Consider the following 17,556-nt stretch of genomic DNA (forward strand, 5'->3'; position numbering starts at 1 on the left):
AAAAGAGTTGTTAAATATGGAACAAGGTCCTTTGGGAAGTAATGCTCTCCTACATCTGAAAGTATCCAGAAGCAGAAGATTAATAACCATTTCTAAAGAATAATTTATAGAAGAAAAAGGAAGGTTATTTCAGACGACTGCCAAATTTCTTCCTAATTAAGATTCTGTGATTCTCAAATGGGGATGGGTTCATTCTTTAGGACGCCATTATATAAAGAAAGATTTGCCTGGGTATAAAGTGAATTACACAACTGACACAACAAGATTCTTTTCCAATGCAGATTAGGATTTCTGTTGTTGTCTACAATTGTCCATGCACAATATTTAGCAGCTGTGCCAGTATGACACTATTTTGTACCCCAGAAAAACCATGCCCTTTAGGATCTTTTTGATTGTTTCCATGGAGATGTGCCTCTACCCATCAAAGGTGGGATTGCTTACTGGAATCCTTTAAGATGGACCCATTTTGGAAAAAGCTTGAGAGCCAACAGAGCCCACACAGCCAGAGACCTTTGGAAATGAAGAAAAACACCCCTAGGGAAGCTTTATGAAACAAAAAGCTGGGAGAGAAAGCTAGCAGACATTGCCATGTGCCCTCCCTGCTAAGAGAGAAACCCCAAACTTCACTGGCCTTTCTTGAGTGAAGGTAATCTTTTGCTGGTGTCTTCATTTGGACATTTTCACAGCCTTTTAGAACTTATAACTTAATACATTCCCCTTGTTAAAAGCCATTCCATTTCTGGTATATCGCATTCCAGCAGCTTTTGCAAATTAGAATAGCAGCCAAAGACCAGACTTTTGAAAATGGAAAGGTATGTTTTCAAATGCATTTCACGTCTCCATGTTTCTTCCACGGTCTTGTGCTCACCATTCAAGAGAGAAAAGCTCACTCTGGAGACAAAGGTAGAGGACAAAGGTCAGAAGGGCACTACTGACCTTACAGAACCAGTGCTCATATACAAAAAGCACATGGGCAATCCAGGAAGCAAAAGGCAATACATAAAAAGGATAAATGGCAATTTTTCCAGATTTGGAAATATTTAACTTCAGCCAATCTTTCTGCAAAGACATAGACCAAAAAAGAGAAGGATTAAGAGCCTAAATTCATCAACTATTCTAGAAAAACAGGCCAAAATATATATTCTCTGATGAGAGCACAGAAGTAATTTGTTTCTTTGTATTAGGAAATGAGGAGTTAACATGATAGACTTGAAAGAGAAGATTTAAGAGATTTATTATACTTATCTTCACTACATGCAAGGTGTCATGTTAGGGGAAGATAAAGGAAACAGAGTTTACTGAATACCTACTATGTGCCAAGTACTGTGCAAGACCTCATTTAACTATATTTAATATTCACCAAGAAGGGGAGCTGGAGCTACCAATTCTGACAGACTATTAAATTCTGTGGGCTGCTCTGGGTATTACCATATTATTAGTGAAATCAGACAAGACAATGAAGAAGGCCACACACCTTGCTTCATTTCTCACTCCTTTCCAGGGCATCTGAGAGCAGAACATGCCCTCTGCAAAACTAGTCCCAGGTCTTCTATCTTTCCCGTGTAGGCCAAGTCTAACTGGAACTGCTCTAGTCCTACAGGGGTATTTAATCACAGACCTGAAGCTCAAACATTGCCAAGTGTGCTATCTTTGAGCCATAATCAAGGCCTGGCAATCAGAAAACCTAGACCTAGTTATGGAAAGAGAAATGTTGGAGTGAAGAAATCTGATGTCCAGATGCTGCCAAAAAATGTATCTAACATCTTGGGCAATTTGCTTGTCCACTTGACCTCATTTGAGCTGGGGGTGGGGGGCGGAGATGAGTATTAGGTTTCCTTCCACCCTTGAGACCCTATGATTCCATGTTCTTGCCAGTCCCTTCCAGCTGAAAATGCCTATCATTCAGGAAGCAAGTCTTCCTAAGAAACACACAGGTAAGGTGGTAGTTTATCCACCTCCCTAGTGACAGGAACAATAGAAGTTTGCCTCCCAAAGGACTGCAGGGTGCAAAAAGATTGCAGTTATCTAAAGAAAGCCTCAGTAATACTCCATACAGACCAGCACAAAGGCGATTAAGGATGAGTAGGAAGCCAATTTTTAGAGTCAACCACCAATATTTTCTGTAACCAGAGGCCAGAATTTCACTTCAAGATCTTTCTGATGTTGGTAATGAGCATGCATCAGAGCTAAAAGAAAAGGAGCTAAATTAGGGCCCCCCAGCTAGATAGGTGAATCATGAAACAGTCACAGCTCCAGCCACTTCCCTCCAAGAGCTTAGAATCATTCTCACCCCAGTGGTGGCATGGGGGTGAGTTTCTGGGCAAACTGGGGCAAGATCAAAGCCTAGTAGGCATGCAGGGCTTTGTCTGAAACCTGAAAAGAAACATTTTGCTGATATAAAGCACACTATCTAGAGTAAAGACTGTTTGGTTTGGAAATGACCCTTGGATGTGAGTGATATAGCTACCCCAAACCTCAGCAGTATCATTAGGCAGGTGCTCTTTGATCTCCTGAAGGAAGCTTCAGCCCCAGCAGGCCTCTAAAGGGAAGGTTCACGCTTGACCCATTTGTTCTTCAGGGACAACCAGGAAAGGAACATCACTGAGAGCTTCGAGGGCCCTTGTCTAGACAAAATTACAGTATCTTTGCTTAGAAACAGGCCATAAAGATAGAAATATAACATAGGAGGAAAAGCACGGACTGCAGAGTCGGAGAGTTGTGGGTTTTCATCCTGCTCTGACACTTATTTTAGCCATGTGATTGGATGGTTTAAACTCCCTAAATTTCATTTTCCTTCCTGTACAATGGAGATAATAATAAGACCTACCTCATGAAGGTGCTTTAAGCGTTCCATGAGAGAAAACCATGTAAAACATTAAAAACAAAGTGAGTACTTCATGAATAATAGACTTTAAGATTGTAGTATTCAGGGTCCAAAGTCACAGAAAAGAGGAATTCTGACTTCAACTAAAACTCCTCAGTGGCAACTTCATTCCCCATTATGCAGCTCACATCTTTCTCACAACACATCTGCCTGATTTTAGGCAAAAACTCTTCAATTCTGTGCATCAATTTATGAATTATCTGTGAAATGGAATTAAGGAAAACTCTTTTCACCCCACAGAGTTGTTGGGAGAAGCAAATGACAGCATGTCAACATTTGCAAAGCTCTACACAAAAACAGGTTCTCCTACTCTTCTGCTGATAGGAGGTGCATGTCTGGAGAGGAGCTCAGAGCACAAAGACATGCTCAGGCCTGACAGCCTGTTGATACGGGGACTTGGAGGCCGAGATAAATGGGCTCAGGTAAATATCAAGAAAACCAAGAGGTGTTTCACAGGACACAGAGATCAGCAGGCAGAGTGATCACTATTGACAAATCCAAACTAATTGCTCGTTATGGAGAGAAATGAAGCAGTCCATTGCAAATTTCCCACAGTTTCTTTTTAATCATGCACCAGCCCTCAAAAATTCCCTTCTCCCTAATTCTCCATTCTCCAGCACTAACAGATATAATAAGGAACCCATAGGAACATTGCCAAGAAATGCCATTTCCAACAGCTGCACAAAGTGATTTCTCAGAGCCATATAAGGGGAGACCATCATATGAGCTTCCTGAACACAACTGCAAAACACAGCACGATTCCACTCCTCTCTTTTTTTTCCTCCTTCTCTAATGTAATCTACTGGATGGCGTTTTAAAGTGTTCCCTTCCTGGTTTACTTGTCATGGAATACTATCCACTCACCTACCCCAGGGCTGCTCCTGGGATTTATGTGGGCTGGTACAGATGGACCAAACATATCTATCATGGCAGGGTTACGTGCAAATAAATGCCTACTTGCCCACCCATGCCCCAAGGCACAGTTGGCTTCAGGAATATTGTGACTCAACAAGGATAAGGAAACCCTTGCCTATTGGCTTTATTAGTCTTAGGGCACCCAGAGCTGAATTTATCATGTAATAGTCACTCAGCAAACATTTTCATATTCATAGGCCAAGTGTTAGGGATACAATGCTAATAAAAAACAAACATGACCCCTATCCTTCTGGAGCTTACAGTCTAGGGGAGCGCCAGATATTCTTCACTTATCACACAGAGTGAGCAATTAGTGATGACTGTAATGAAGAAATGTATATGATCCTGTGAGAATACACAACAAAGGAACCCGTATGAGATGATGAAGGCCAGGAATGCTTCCCTGAGTAAATGTAGCTTACATAGAAGAATCTGGAATGAATTAGCAAGGAGGGAAAGGAAAGAAGTGGGGGAAAGAGTTTAACAAAAGAAATAACCTGTGTAAAGACATCCTGATGAGAAGGAAGAAGCAAAGCAAGTGTGAAGACCTGATGAGAGACAAAGGGCACAGTAGTAACAAGATGAAGTTGGAAGGAGGCAGGATCTGACTGCATCTGGAAATGTAACTGTGAAACCACCAAAGGGAATTAGAGCATATGGAGTGACATGATTGGGCATGTTTTTTGGAAACCCAATGGTAAAGGATTGAATCGTGTTGCCCAAAAAGATATGCCCAAGTCCAAATCAGCTGTACCTATGAATATGACCTTTTTGGAAAGAGTCTTTGCAGAAGTAATAAGTTTAGGAGCTCAAAATGAGATAATCCTTGATTAACCAGGTGGTTCCTAAATCTCTTAAGAAAAGGAGCAGACAGACATGGGGGTGGGGGAGAGACCATGTACAGACAGAGGCAGGGACTGGAGGTCTTCAGTCTCAACCCAAGTAGCTCCTGGAACCATGAGAAGCTGGAAAGAAGCAAGGAAGAATTCCATTTCCCCAGAGCCTTCAGAGGGAGCATGATCTGCTGACACCTTGGTTACGGAAGAATGGCCTCCACAACTGTGAAAAAATAAATTCCATTGTTTAAAAATACTGAGTTTGTGGTAAGTTGTTATAGCAGCTCTAGGAAACTAATATACTGACTCTTACTAATATCAGAGTATAGACTGGGGGGAGCAGAGATGGGCATAGCAGAAGGGAGGAGACTAGTCTGGAAAAAAATTTATCATTGTGTTGGGGAAAGATCACCGAAGCCTGGACTAGGCGATGGCAGGGAGATGGAGACAACTAAGGATGTGGTATGGTTAGATAAGGCGTAATGGAATGAGACACGTCAAAGACGAACTCTCGGGTTGTACATCAGCAAATAAGTAGAGGGTCCAGGACAGGATCGGGTTTGGAAAGTGGAATAGATCATGGCTTTGGATTTCTTGATCACTGGATTATGCATAATTTATTACTTCTGTCATCAACATTATTATTGCTATCATTATTTTATTGTTATAGAAAACGTGTGTTTTGCAAAATGCTTTCATAGTCATTATCCTTACTAGATTCTGACAACAACATCATGGAATACAGGCCTTTGAGAGGCAGGTGTTTAATAGGTAGGGACCTTAATTGCAGGTGTTAGGAACCTTGTATAGGCAGTGGTAGAGATAGCGCTAGACAACAAGACTCTGGAGACAGGATTGCTTCCAGCACATTTGAGTGTATTTAAAAAAATAAATTATTATTTTTTAAGCCATGAAGCTCTCAATTCAAAAGTTCAATATGTAAATCAATGAATAACTGGTTAGGTCAGCCTGGATTAAAATCAGTAGAGGGTGGGGGATGGCGAGAGCCCCGGTGTTTTCTCCTTCACCCACCTATTTCACACAAGACCAGAGGAACTGTATGGAAGCCCTAGGGTTCCCAGGAGCAATTACAGCCCGTGGTGCCTCATGCATCAACCCTCAACTATCAATGAGTTTCTTAACAGTCCACATATCAAGAGCATTTTCAATACCTTGGCTGGAAACAGGAACGAAGCATTTTCAAGAACCTGCTACATTTCAGTCATTGCAAGACCTTCACATGCTTTATCTTAGTTAATTCCCTTCCTACAGCTGCAGACTGTCCTAACCCATTCGACAGCTGAGAGCGCTAAAGCTCAGAAAGAAAATCAGACAGGTTTTCAGTGGGAACCAGGATTTGAATTTGGGATTTCTTTAACCCCTTTGTGCTTTCTGGTCTTCGTGTCTATTTAAAAAGTAGGAGGTGTAGACTTGAAAGGGACTTGGCACAGGACTGCCAAAAGCAAGTGGAATGATTAAGGAGTAGACAGAAGTATCCTTCTATGCCCAAGGCTGCCCCTCCTCTCCAGCTGCTTTTTCCCAAGGTGTGGGCACTAAGACCCTGGGAGACAGAGTGGCTTGTCTTCACCTTAATTAGCGCAGCAATTTGCTAAATTTTGTTTTTCCCTTTTTAAGAGTGTTAATCAATTTTAGCTCAGACTAGATTGGAATGGCACGCAAATTACCACGACAATCCCCAAATGTTAAATTCTAAACATCCAACCAACCTTGGAACCTGAAATATGTAAAAATCAAAATTTCCAGCCAGCATCTCTGTGATCTGTTTAAAATGTTATGGCTCTGAAATGAAAAGATAGCAGCTTTATGAGGTTTGCAGCACGCAATTTGCCAGAATCAGCCTCACGCCTAGGTGTCAAGTCCTTCCCAAGGTGAATGGAGACAGAACATTCAACTATTTTTGAAAGTTGCATGTTCCAATAATAATAGCAATTTGTTAAATCCACAAGCCTTACAGAATACCTACCATGCACCAGAAATAAAGAAAAAAAATGAAAAGACATGCCCCTACACACATTTAAGTAGGTTCTAAACTTGAGAGGAAGATAGGTAAGTGAAGTGAAAATTTCCTCCTGCCTGGAGAAGGAATGGAAGATTCTCAGAGGAGGTGGCAATGCAGATAAGACATTAAGCAGAAGTAGGAGTAGGGACAAGATATGTGGGATTGGATGTCAGATAGAGGGAACAGCATAATCAAGGGCTCAAACAGGAGAAAACGCAGAGAGAAGCTGGTGTTAATGAAGTAAATTTGCAAGAATATCTAGAGATGAGATTGTAGCAGAATCAAAGTCCAGACTTAAATCAGGCCATGAAATCTCACTACTGAGGCAAGCCAAGTGGCAACACTACAGAAGCATATTATGCAAGGGGACACAACTCATCCAAATGAGACCCTCCTGCCCAACATAATCCTTAATATTTATTCAGCACAGTCTCATTAAAATGCATTTACAATATATTTTCTCATTGGAACTTCTTAAATACCTTGTGAAGCTGGAATTATCATCACCTTTTTTATAGATGAGAAAACTGAGGCCAGAGCTGGTAGGTGATTTGCATTGTGTCTCATAACCAGTAAATGACACACACAAAATCCAAGCCAAGTTCATCAGACTCTGGGTAACAGAATTTTCTGTTTCAGGTATTAACAGACTAGTGGCTTCTACAGCAGCACTTGATGGCCAGAAATGCCCAGACGAAAGTGATTCTGTGTTAATGATGGTTACTTTAATGTTTTCTGTAATCAAATCAGATTCAGCGAAAATAACCTCACTGATACTAGCCTATCTTCACTTTCATTATCCCCACAGCTTTTATTCATTCAACGGGAGTCAACAGGCCCTTACGCGGGCAGCACCCAAAAAAACAAAACATAATTACACAGAGTTAAAGAGCAAAGCATCGGGAGCCAAATCAAAATAGGTTCAGACATCAAATTCTGGCAGTCACTGGATATTTTCAGTAGGGAGCTGAGATTTCTGCCATTGCTGTGGACTATTACACTGGAAGCATGAAAGGATGCCAGGTTGAGGAGACCAGGGAGGCACCTCTGTGCCCGCCTGTACCTTGAGCTCGTCTGCATTATAGAAGTCCACACGCACGGCAGGCACCATCCAGGTCTGGAAGAGTGTGGCCAGGATCTGCTCGGCAATGGTGTCCGCGATGAGGTGGAAGTGAAGGGGGTTCCGCCTGTGGGAATCGAGAGGAAGAAGAGTCAGAAGGGAGGGTTAAGACTTTTGAGCTCTGGCAGCAAAAACAAGAGAGATTCTTAACAATCTCTAATGTATGTACAGGCTCTAACAGCAATTGGGAAAGTTAAATCAGGCACACTCCCAAACCAGTGCTTAGTGATGAGAATGTCAGAACTGAAAAGGAGAGAGAAAGCATCTCACCCAATCACAGCATTTTATAAGAGGTGACAACCTAGGACCAGAGAGGGTAAAATACCTGTGATACCCAATTCATGCCAACCACCATTCATGTTATTAGGATATTTGTGTTTCCAAAAATAAAAACACATTCTAACAATTTGACCAACCCTTTACATCTATCACTTGGGCGTCTCGGCATTAATGCAGACCTGTATCAAGAGAGAGAAAGACTTCAGACTGGCTGTATGTAAAAGATGCATCTTGTACAGCACAGTGCTAAGTTGCATTTTCTGTTTGTGCTTCTCCAAAGGAAAATCAGGCAATAAAGACGGATTCATAAGGGGTCTTGTCACTAAATTCAGTTTATCCTCACTTTTAATATGTCTACAGCTTTTATTCATTCAACCTCAGTCAGCTAGCCAATACCGGGGTGGTACCCAAAATACAAAACAGAATTTTACAGTGTTAAAGAGCAAGAATCTGGAGTGGGTAATGGTGGCTCAGTGGCAGAATTCTTGCCTGTCGTGCCAGAGACCTGGGTTTGACTCCCAGTGCCTGCCCTTGCAAAAAAAAAAAAAAAAGCAAGTATTTGGAGTCAAATTGAAATGGGTTCAAATCCCAAGTCTGACATCTATTCATGTAGAACTTGAACATGTCACTTGCACCCTCTGCACTGTTAATTCTGTAAAATATTGATAAAAACCTCCTCATAGGGCTACTATGTGGATTAAATGAGATAAATGTCATGTATAATGATAATATCAACAATAAACACAGATAGGATAATAAAAGCAGTTATGCCTTATTGAGGGGCTCCAAGGCCCAAAGCAATATTTCAGTCAAAAAGAACTATCATAAATGCTATCATGCTATTTAAAATAACAATATAAATTGTAGCACAAGGAATGAGCACCTATTAGAAATAAGGCACTGTGGGAAATTCAAAGATGAGAATGACCTGATTCTTTACTTCAGGGAGCTCATACTATTCAGAGAGACAGATGATTCACAATTAAATATAATTCACAATTTAATTTAAAACTAAATATAATAATGACTATAAAAGAACATGACTAAATATAATAATGACATGAAAGAACACATAGTTCTATGGGAGTAAAGAAAAACAAGAGTTTAATTCTGATTAGGACAGAGTGTAAGAGGAGGGGGAAGCAGTGCCCTAAAGGGTAAATACACTTCAGGCAGGAGGCTAAGAGAGGCTCAAAGGGACAATGGATACAATCCAAGGAGAGCAAATAGCAGACCATGGATGGAGACCAGAATACACTGGGCAGACAAGGCCAACAGTAGGGACATTAGGGTTGGAATAGGAAGGAGGGAGTTGGGATCACATAGAAGGCATTGCATTGAACATTCTAGAGTATACCTGCTAGACATGAGGGAGCAATATGGCCTGCCTCTTAGCTCTCAGCCTCCTGTGCAATTGCCCCCCACCCATTTTCTGTGTTCCAGACATGCAGACCATTGTTCAGTTTCTCATGCATCTGATGCTCTCCCCGTAGGCCCATGCATGTTTGTTCTGCTCTGTAGGAAACTCTCATTTGCTCATTCAATAAATAGTGAGTGCAGACTATCTGCCAGGTGATGAGCTGGATGCTAGATACACAGTGTTAAGACACACATCATACCTGCTCACATGAAGCACGTGAATCTAGCTTACTGCTCTCCCCTCCATCACCCTTCACCCTTCCTGTTCAGCATCTAGTTATCTTTGGTTTCACATCATTTGCTCTTAGAATTCTTCCCTGACCACCCATGTCTAGGTTAACTCAGCACCATGCAGTCAACGTACTACCTACATAGTAAGTGGCTATTTACTTGTCTACATTTCCATTGGACTGTGAGCTCAGTGAGGTCCAAGAGAATCATGTCAGTTGTGCTCCAATGGATAGCTCCCAGACTTAGCTCAGTATCTGGAATGTACTAAGAGTTCAATAAATGAACTGAACGTATGAATGGGTGGTGGTGAGTGGATAGATAAAGAAAACAGAGGTGGTCATATCATTTAGGAGATTATTACACCAGGTAGATATGAAATGAGTATATAATTAAGACACTATCTTAAGAAGAGTGTTAAAAGGGCTTAATGCAGAGTGATTCCAGGAGACTATGTCTTAGATACAGTATGCAAGGAGAGGGAGAAGTAGAAGGATACACTGAGGTCCTTAAATCAGTGGTGATGTCTTCAGGACAGGGCATAATGCAAGAAAGGTACATTGGAGGGAGATGATAAGTTTGGAACTGGTTGTACCAAGTTTAAGGAGGTGTGGTAAAGCCAGGTGGAGCTGAACGGGAGTCCAGACCTACAGAAAGTTACCATCCAAGGCCAAACTGCCAAATCCATAAAAGGTGCTAACAGTTGATAAACTGAATAAATTAATAAAAATTTAGGCACTGTAGAATTTCTCCATGGGGCCACTGCTGGGACACTGCAAATTCTTCCACTAAATCACCAATTCAGGGGGAGGGGGCGTGACTAATTTATCCTCATTCTGCTTCTCAGAAGAAGGTGTCAGCAGAATGGTTGGTGGATATTAGTGATGAGTGGGCATTAGGGGATGAAGGTGTGTTTTCCCATTGACAAGTGACTTACTTGAAGGCCAAGACAGAGGTAGCTAGCTAGCTAATCAACAGGAAAACAGATGGTCCATTTAGCCCTCAGCATTGGTGCAACCTTCTCCTAAGCCCAGTAGGAGACATTCATGGAGAATGGATAAAGGTAAGACTATATAATTGTCAATTTGCATTTTCCTCTATTTAGTGGAGGAATGGATTAATTTTAGCCATGGGGTGACCATACCAAATAAGCCAAACAACTTAAATTTAGTGCAACACACCACTCTCCTTGTCACCTTTGACTAATCAAACATTCATAATACGGCATTGTGAATGCATAGTCAAATACTTGACCACATTGTCTCTATTGGCAGTCCCTTGAGGATGGAAAACATTTTTTTCATCTCCATTCCCAGGGCCCTGCAGAGAGCCTGGCACATAATGGGTGTTCCCTGAACATTTGTGCAACAGGACAAGCCAATCTACTCCTAAGTCACTGTAAGCACTAGCAGCAGGTAAAAATTGTTAATGGTGCATTCTGTTACAATAGTTCCAAGGTTGGGGTCTACTCCACACTGCCTGGGTTGGAACCTTGGCTGCAATAACTACTAGCTAAGTGATCTTAACTGAGTAACTTCATCTCTCTAGGCTCATTTTCCTCATCTTCAAAACAGAAGATATAATGGGACCCATTATATTAGGCAATTTTGAGGTTTAAGTGAGGTATGATAAACAAAGTGCCTGTACATGGTAAGAGTTCAGTACACGCTATTATCAATATTAACTTAATATTTGCAAAGTCCCCTTCGGGGAATGGTGAGAACGGGGGAAAATTCAACTTTCCCAAGTAGAATTCTTGATATTCTCACAAGCAGTGTGGACAACCAAAGCTGTGGGCTGAGCCCCCAGTCTTGGGGTTTGTTCATATGAAGCTTGACCCCACAAAGGATAGGTCAAGCCTACTTAAGGTTGGGCCTAAGGGTCACCCCCAGGAGAACCTCTTCTGTTGCTCAGATGTGGCCTCTCTCTCCAGCCAATGCAACAAGCAAACTCACCACGCTCCCCCTGTCTGCGTGGGATATGATTCCCAGGGGTGTGGACCTTTCTGGCAACGTGGGACAGAAATCCTAGAATGAGCTGAGACTCAGCATCAAGGGATTGAGAAAAGTTCTAGAATGAGTTGAGACCTAGCATCAAGGGATTGAGAAAACCTTCTCGACCAAAAGGGGGAAGAGTGAAATGAGACAAAGTGTCAATGGCTGAGAGATTCCAAACAGAGTCGAAAGATTATCCTGGAGGTTATTCTTATACATTAAGTAGATATCACCTTGTTATCCAAGATATCACCTTGTTATCCAAGATGTAATGGAGAGGGTGGAGGAACTGCCTGAAAATGTAGAGCTGTGTTCCAGTAGCCATGTTTCTAGATGATGATTGTATAATGATATAGCTTTCACAATGTGATTGTGTGATTATGAAAACCTTGTGCTGATGTTCCTTTTATCTACCTTGTCAATAGACGAGTAGAACATATGGGATAAAAATAAATAATAGGGGGAACAAACGGTCAAATAAATTTAGTTTGAAATGCTAGTGATCACTGAAAGGGAGGGGTAAGGGGTATGGTATGTATAATTTTTTTTTCTGTTTTTGTTTTATTTTTCTGTTGTCTTATTTCTTTTTCTGAACTGATGCAAATGTTCCAAGAAATGATCATGATGATGAATATGCAACTATGCAACTAGGTGATGATATTGTGAACTGCTGATTATATATGTAGAACGGAATGAGCACATGTTAAGAATGTTTGTGTTTCTTTCTTGTAATTTTTTTTAAATCAATAAAAGAAAAAATATATATACTGCTATTTTCTCTATTGCTTTTGCATCCCCTTTCAAATCAAGTATTTTCAACTACCTCCTCCATCCATGGACAAAAATGGAAGGATGAAAGGGAGGGAGGGAAGGAGGGAGGAAAGGAGGTGGAAAGAGAGGGAGGTGGGAAGAGGGAAGAAGGAAGGTGGAAGGGAAGAGAGGAAGGAAGAAGAAAAGTTGAATGAGTAAAGATACAACTAACAGCTATTAAGCCATAAGTACACACAAGGCAGGATAGGAAATACAAGTTTCCTATGAATCTTCTCTGTTGAAGAGAAAGAGAGCAAACAAAAAACTACACACAAGTTAAAAGCATACAACTATATAAGTTGGGAATGACACAACTACCAGAGCGCCACTCCCATACACTGGATGCTGCCAGCGTTGGGCAGTACACAACTTGTACAACCAACATGATGGCTCTGCAAAGAGGAGCCCAAAAGCTACAGCTGTGAGGGCAGAACTGGACTTTTGGATGGGTGAAGATGGAGGATAGAGGAAGGCATTTGTAGGACGCTATATTAGACTAAGGAGTGGGACAGAGTTGGGAAAGTGTGAGCACAACTATGAAAGAACGACAGTCTTAACTGGGTGGATCATACAAAAACATTCATTGGACACCTACTATATGCCAGGAATGGGGATGGGGCACAAAAAGAAAAAAATGTCAGAGGACACAGCTTTAACAGCAGGCTGGGCTGAGAACTGCAGATATTATTATCTAAGAGAAAGAGTCAGACAAGGTTTAGAGGCTCAGCAGGCACCAGATCAAAGTTCAATTCCAGGAGTTTAATCTGGTTTCAGAGCAGAAGGTGGGCTACAATGGGATAAGGCAGGAGGATGCTGTATGCCTTTCTATAAGGCTTCCCCCTCTCATGTACATTTTCCTTTGATGCATTTAAGTATGTCTCTGGAAAAGACAGTAAATCCTGAAAAGAAGCTTACCTCATCATTAGAGCAATATCTGGCATTTGCACTGTCAAAGGGGTTAGTTTGACTCACTGCCTTCTCTCATTAGAAGAACTAAGTACCCATCTGAAAATGCTTAATACAAGGACAGGTGAGGGATCCCAGCCCAGGTGTCCACTGGGGCTCTGGCCGTTCGCTGACACCATCTCAGCTATCACATGCAGGCTCAGGAGAGGCTCCACTGATGCTATACTTTCAAAACTATCATGAGAATTGGTATCATCTCAAAAATTGGTTCCTATACACTGTACTTCTCATCATCCTTCCTCTTTAAGGTCCATCACAGCATAGTAAAAGCACCTAAAAACATAACCCAGACCACTATATCGGGAACCACAGTATAAGTCAGAATTTTCTAAGCTTTACACTCGTAAATCCAACATTGATTCAGATGGTTCTACTTTGAAATCCATAAGTCCCTTGAAATCAAGAAGGCCCCAATAACAGCTCTCCAAACACCACCAAGTTGTTCATTATTTATGGAGTGTTTGCTCAGTACTGGTCTCTCCTCTAGAATGAAAGCTCCATGGGGACAGAGACTTTGTCATCTACTGCTGTATCTCAAGCATTCTATGATATGATAGAATAATGTTTGTCATATTAAGTAGGTCACATTTGTTCTGAATGACAACACTAATGAATTACTAATTCAATTTTCGAAACAAAAATCATTTTGCTCTCTCCTGGAACCTTACATATTCTCCTTCCTGCTTTCCCTGCATAGGCTAAAAATGCACTAATCAGTGCTAGAGGTATTAGAAACGTGAGCATCTCCTGGGCCCTCATCTCTTCTAAATCCCCAACTCCCAATCAGGTATCCGAGGCACATTAGCTTAATGGCTAGGAACTAGGACTCTGGAGCCAAGCTGCCTACCTCATTATCTAGGTTTTGTCACAAACCAATGTGACCTTGGGCAAGTTTCTTAACTTCTGAATCTCAGTTTCTGGGTCTGTAAAATGGGGATGCTAATAATAGTTCGTACCCCACAGTTATTGTCAAGATAATTGAATTAAAACCTATGACACAGATACTAACAGGTCACCTTCTCAGAAAGGCCCTTCCCTGCCTCTGGGCCTGCTCCCTCCAATACATCTTACATCTTGCAATAACAGCATGCTCTTCTCCCCCTTCCTTTATTACTGATGGGAATGCAGATGTAAAGTGACAGCTATAACCCCAACAGCCTTCTTGAAGCATGAGGAAGCCACACCCAGTGGAGCAGTAGAACACAAGAAGACCAAGTTCCTGGCATATGGATCTCAGTCGAGCCCTGGCATATCTCTGGACTTCTTGAACCTGAGGGAGGAAGAAATGTCTACCTCTGTCACTCACAGCCAGAACTACTCCTATTTAATACAGTCAGCCAGAATTCTGACATGGGTTAACAATCATTCTTCAACAGGCACAATGCGCCATACCCCAATGGGATTCCTGCCATATGAGAAACTCTCATGGCTTCAATTTCAATTCCTTCTTTCCCTCCTCTCAAGAGAACAACCAAGAAACAAGAATGCAATGGAGTATCGAAGAAGCATTTCAGTTTTTAAAGTAAATCATCAGCAAACTTTAATTCTCTATTAGTAGCAGTGTTTGGTGACTCCTTCTCTTTTCTTGAGACTGCTGAATCATAAGCTGAGTCTAAACCCACAATCAGCATCTTACACTTGGCCATTCCTACCTCCTTGGGCAGTCTTCCCTGCCCACACTACTGCATAAACATCAAAGACAGTTGCACATGTCAGTACCCCTTCTCCTAGTTTCCTTGGCCTGCAATGTCCTTCTCCATTTTCTCAGCAGGTCAACACCTCTTCGCTCTGTTTGGCATTCAAGGCCCAAGGCAGATGACGCCTCCCCCTTGAAGCCTTCCTTGACTCACTAGAGTTTCCCATGGTTCATAAGATACTGGATAGTATCACAGGTCTTATCATGTGCCAGTTTCTGAGTTACCCCAACCAAATATCTCTCACAGAATCACATCCAGTAACTACCAAAAGTGCCAGGATTTTAAAGACAATCTATGTTTGCTACATACATTAATAAATGTCCAATCTTCATTCACTTCTATCCCCAGAGACAGGGAACGTGAGAGATGAAGTGAGAATTAACATTTATTGCACACCTAGTGTGTGTGTATATATATATATATATTTTTTTTTTGGAGAAACTCACAACTCTAGGAGGTAACTATGCTTATTTCTATTATATGGATGAGGAAACTGAAATTCATGGAGCTTTAGCAACTTATGCAAGTTCACAGAACTAGTAACTGAACTAGTAGGTTCAGGGCCAGGATTTGAACCCATGCCTGAGGTAATTCACAGACCCAGTATTTCGCTAAACCCAGTCATTTACTCACTGTCTTTGAGACAATTGTCAAATCCACCAACCTGTACTCACATTTACTTGATACTCTTCTTTAAGCCAACCACTATTTTCATAAATTCAAAAATAGGATTTAATTAAAAACTTTACAGCACTTACGGTTTTGAGATACAACTTAAAAGCATAATCTATGACAGAAAACACTACATTGAACTTTATAAAAATTAAAAACTTGTACACTATAAAAGATATTGTTAAGTGAACAAAAAAGAGGCACCACAAACTGACTAAAATGCGGCACCACAAACTGGGATAAATATTTGCAAAACATACATCCGATAAAGAACTTGTACACAAAATATTAAAATAACTCTTAAAACTCAATATGGAAACAAACCATCCAATTAAAAAATGGCAAAAGATCTGAACAGACACCTCACCTCACCAAAGAAGACAGGCAGATGGTTATTAAGTATATGAAAAGATATTAAGCATCATTTGTCCTTAGGGAATTGCAAACTAAAACAAGGAGATACCACTAGACAACTATGAGCAGGGTTAAAATAAAAAGAAAAAAAATGAGGATATAGAACAAGAGGAATTCTCAGTCATTGCTGGTGGGAATGCAAAACGAAATATCTACTGTGGAAAACAGTTTCACAGGTTGTTACAAAGCTAAACATGGCTTACCATACAATCCAGCAATAACATTCCTAGGTATTTACCCAACTGAGTTGAAAACTTATGTCCATACAAAAACCTGTATAAAAATATTTATAGCAACAACTTTATTCATAATTGCCAAAGTGGAAGTGACCAAGTAGCCCTTCAATGGGTGAATGGAAGAGCAAAATGCAGTACACCCACAAAATGGAGCATTATTGAGTGATGAAAAAGAATGAGCTATCAAGCTGTGAAAAGACATGGATGGACTTTAAATGCATAAGGCTAAATGAAAGAAGCCAGTCTGAAAAGCTAAATACTCTATGATTACAGTTATATGACATTCTGAAAACAGCAAATTATAGAGCCAATAAAAACATTAGTGGTTGTTAGAGGTTTTGGGTTCAAATTGACAGGTGATATGCAGGGGATTTTTAAGGTAGTGAAACTATTCTGTATGATACAGTAATGGTGGATACATTATGCATTTGTCAAAACCCATAAAACTTTACAGCACAAAAGAGTGAAACTTGATGCATGTAAATAAAAAATAACAAGATATGGCAGGGCTGTGGGGGATTGGGGAAGGGGGGTAGGATCCCTGGGTGAATGCAGAGTGAGACAAAAGAATCTAAATGTATTGCAAATGTACAAAAGAAGCTCACTGAAGGGGACTGAGTAAAGCAGAGCTGACCTAAGTGACTTTGGAAATGGGTGGAGTCTATAAGACTAAAGGCAAAAGAAATTATACATAACATTATACTCTACTTGATAAAGCTGCATCCCACAGAGGTATGGGTTAACAGTTATGATATACATATACATATTCAATGTGGTGGTCTGAAGCTGTATGTACCTCAGAAAAACATGTTCTAAAATCTAATCAATCTATCTGGGCATGAGTCCATTGCAAGTAGGACCTTGTGATGAAGTTACTTTAGTTAAGGTGTGCCCCAGCCCAATCAGGGGAGTGGGTCTTAATCCTATCATTGGAGCCCTTTATATGTGGAATGAAATTTAGACAGAGGGAGAGAAAGCCACAGAAGCAAGAAGCTAAAAGTCAACAGAATCCACAAGAAAAGAGAGGCCAGGAGAGGCCGCCATGTTCACTGTCATGTGACAGAGG

The 17,556-nt window shown here is 40.9% G+C and overlaps 1 protein-coding gene across 7 annotated transcripts in view; it reads right to left on the reverse strand.

The window, feature by feature from the left end:
* Positions 1-17,556, reverse strand: part of LARGE1 (LARGE xylosyl- and glucuronyltransferase 1) — a 617,012-nt gene that overhangs the window by 304,652 nt on the left and 294,804 nt on the right. For all 7 annotated transcript variants that reach the window (XM_077168649.1, XM_077168652.1, XM_077168654.1 and 4 more), the window contains exon 5: positions 7,719-7,842. In XM_077168649.1, the coding sequence (XP_077024764.1) occupies positions 7,719-7,842 (124 nt within the window). The remainder of the gene's footprint in view (positions 1-7,718; positions 7,843-17,556) is intronic.

The sequence above is a fragment of the Tamandua tetradactyla genome, chromosome 7, assembly GCF_023851605.1.
Source record: "Tamandua tetradactyla isolate mTamTet1 chromosome 7, mTamTet1.pri, whole genome shotgun sequence".
Lineage (NCBI taxonomy): Eukaryota > Metazoa > Chordata > Mammalia > Pilosa > Myrmecophagidae > Tamandua > Tamandua tetradactyla.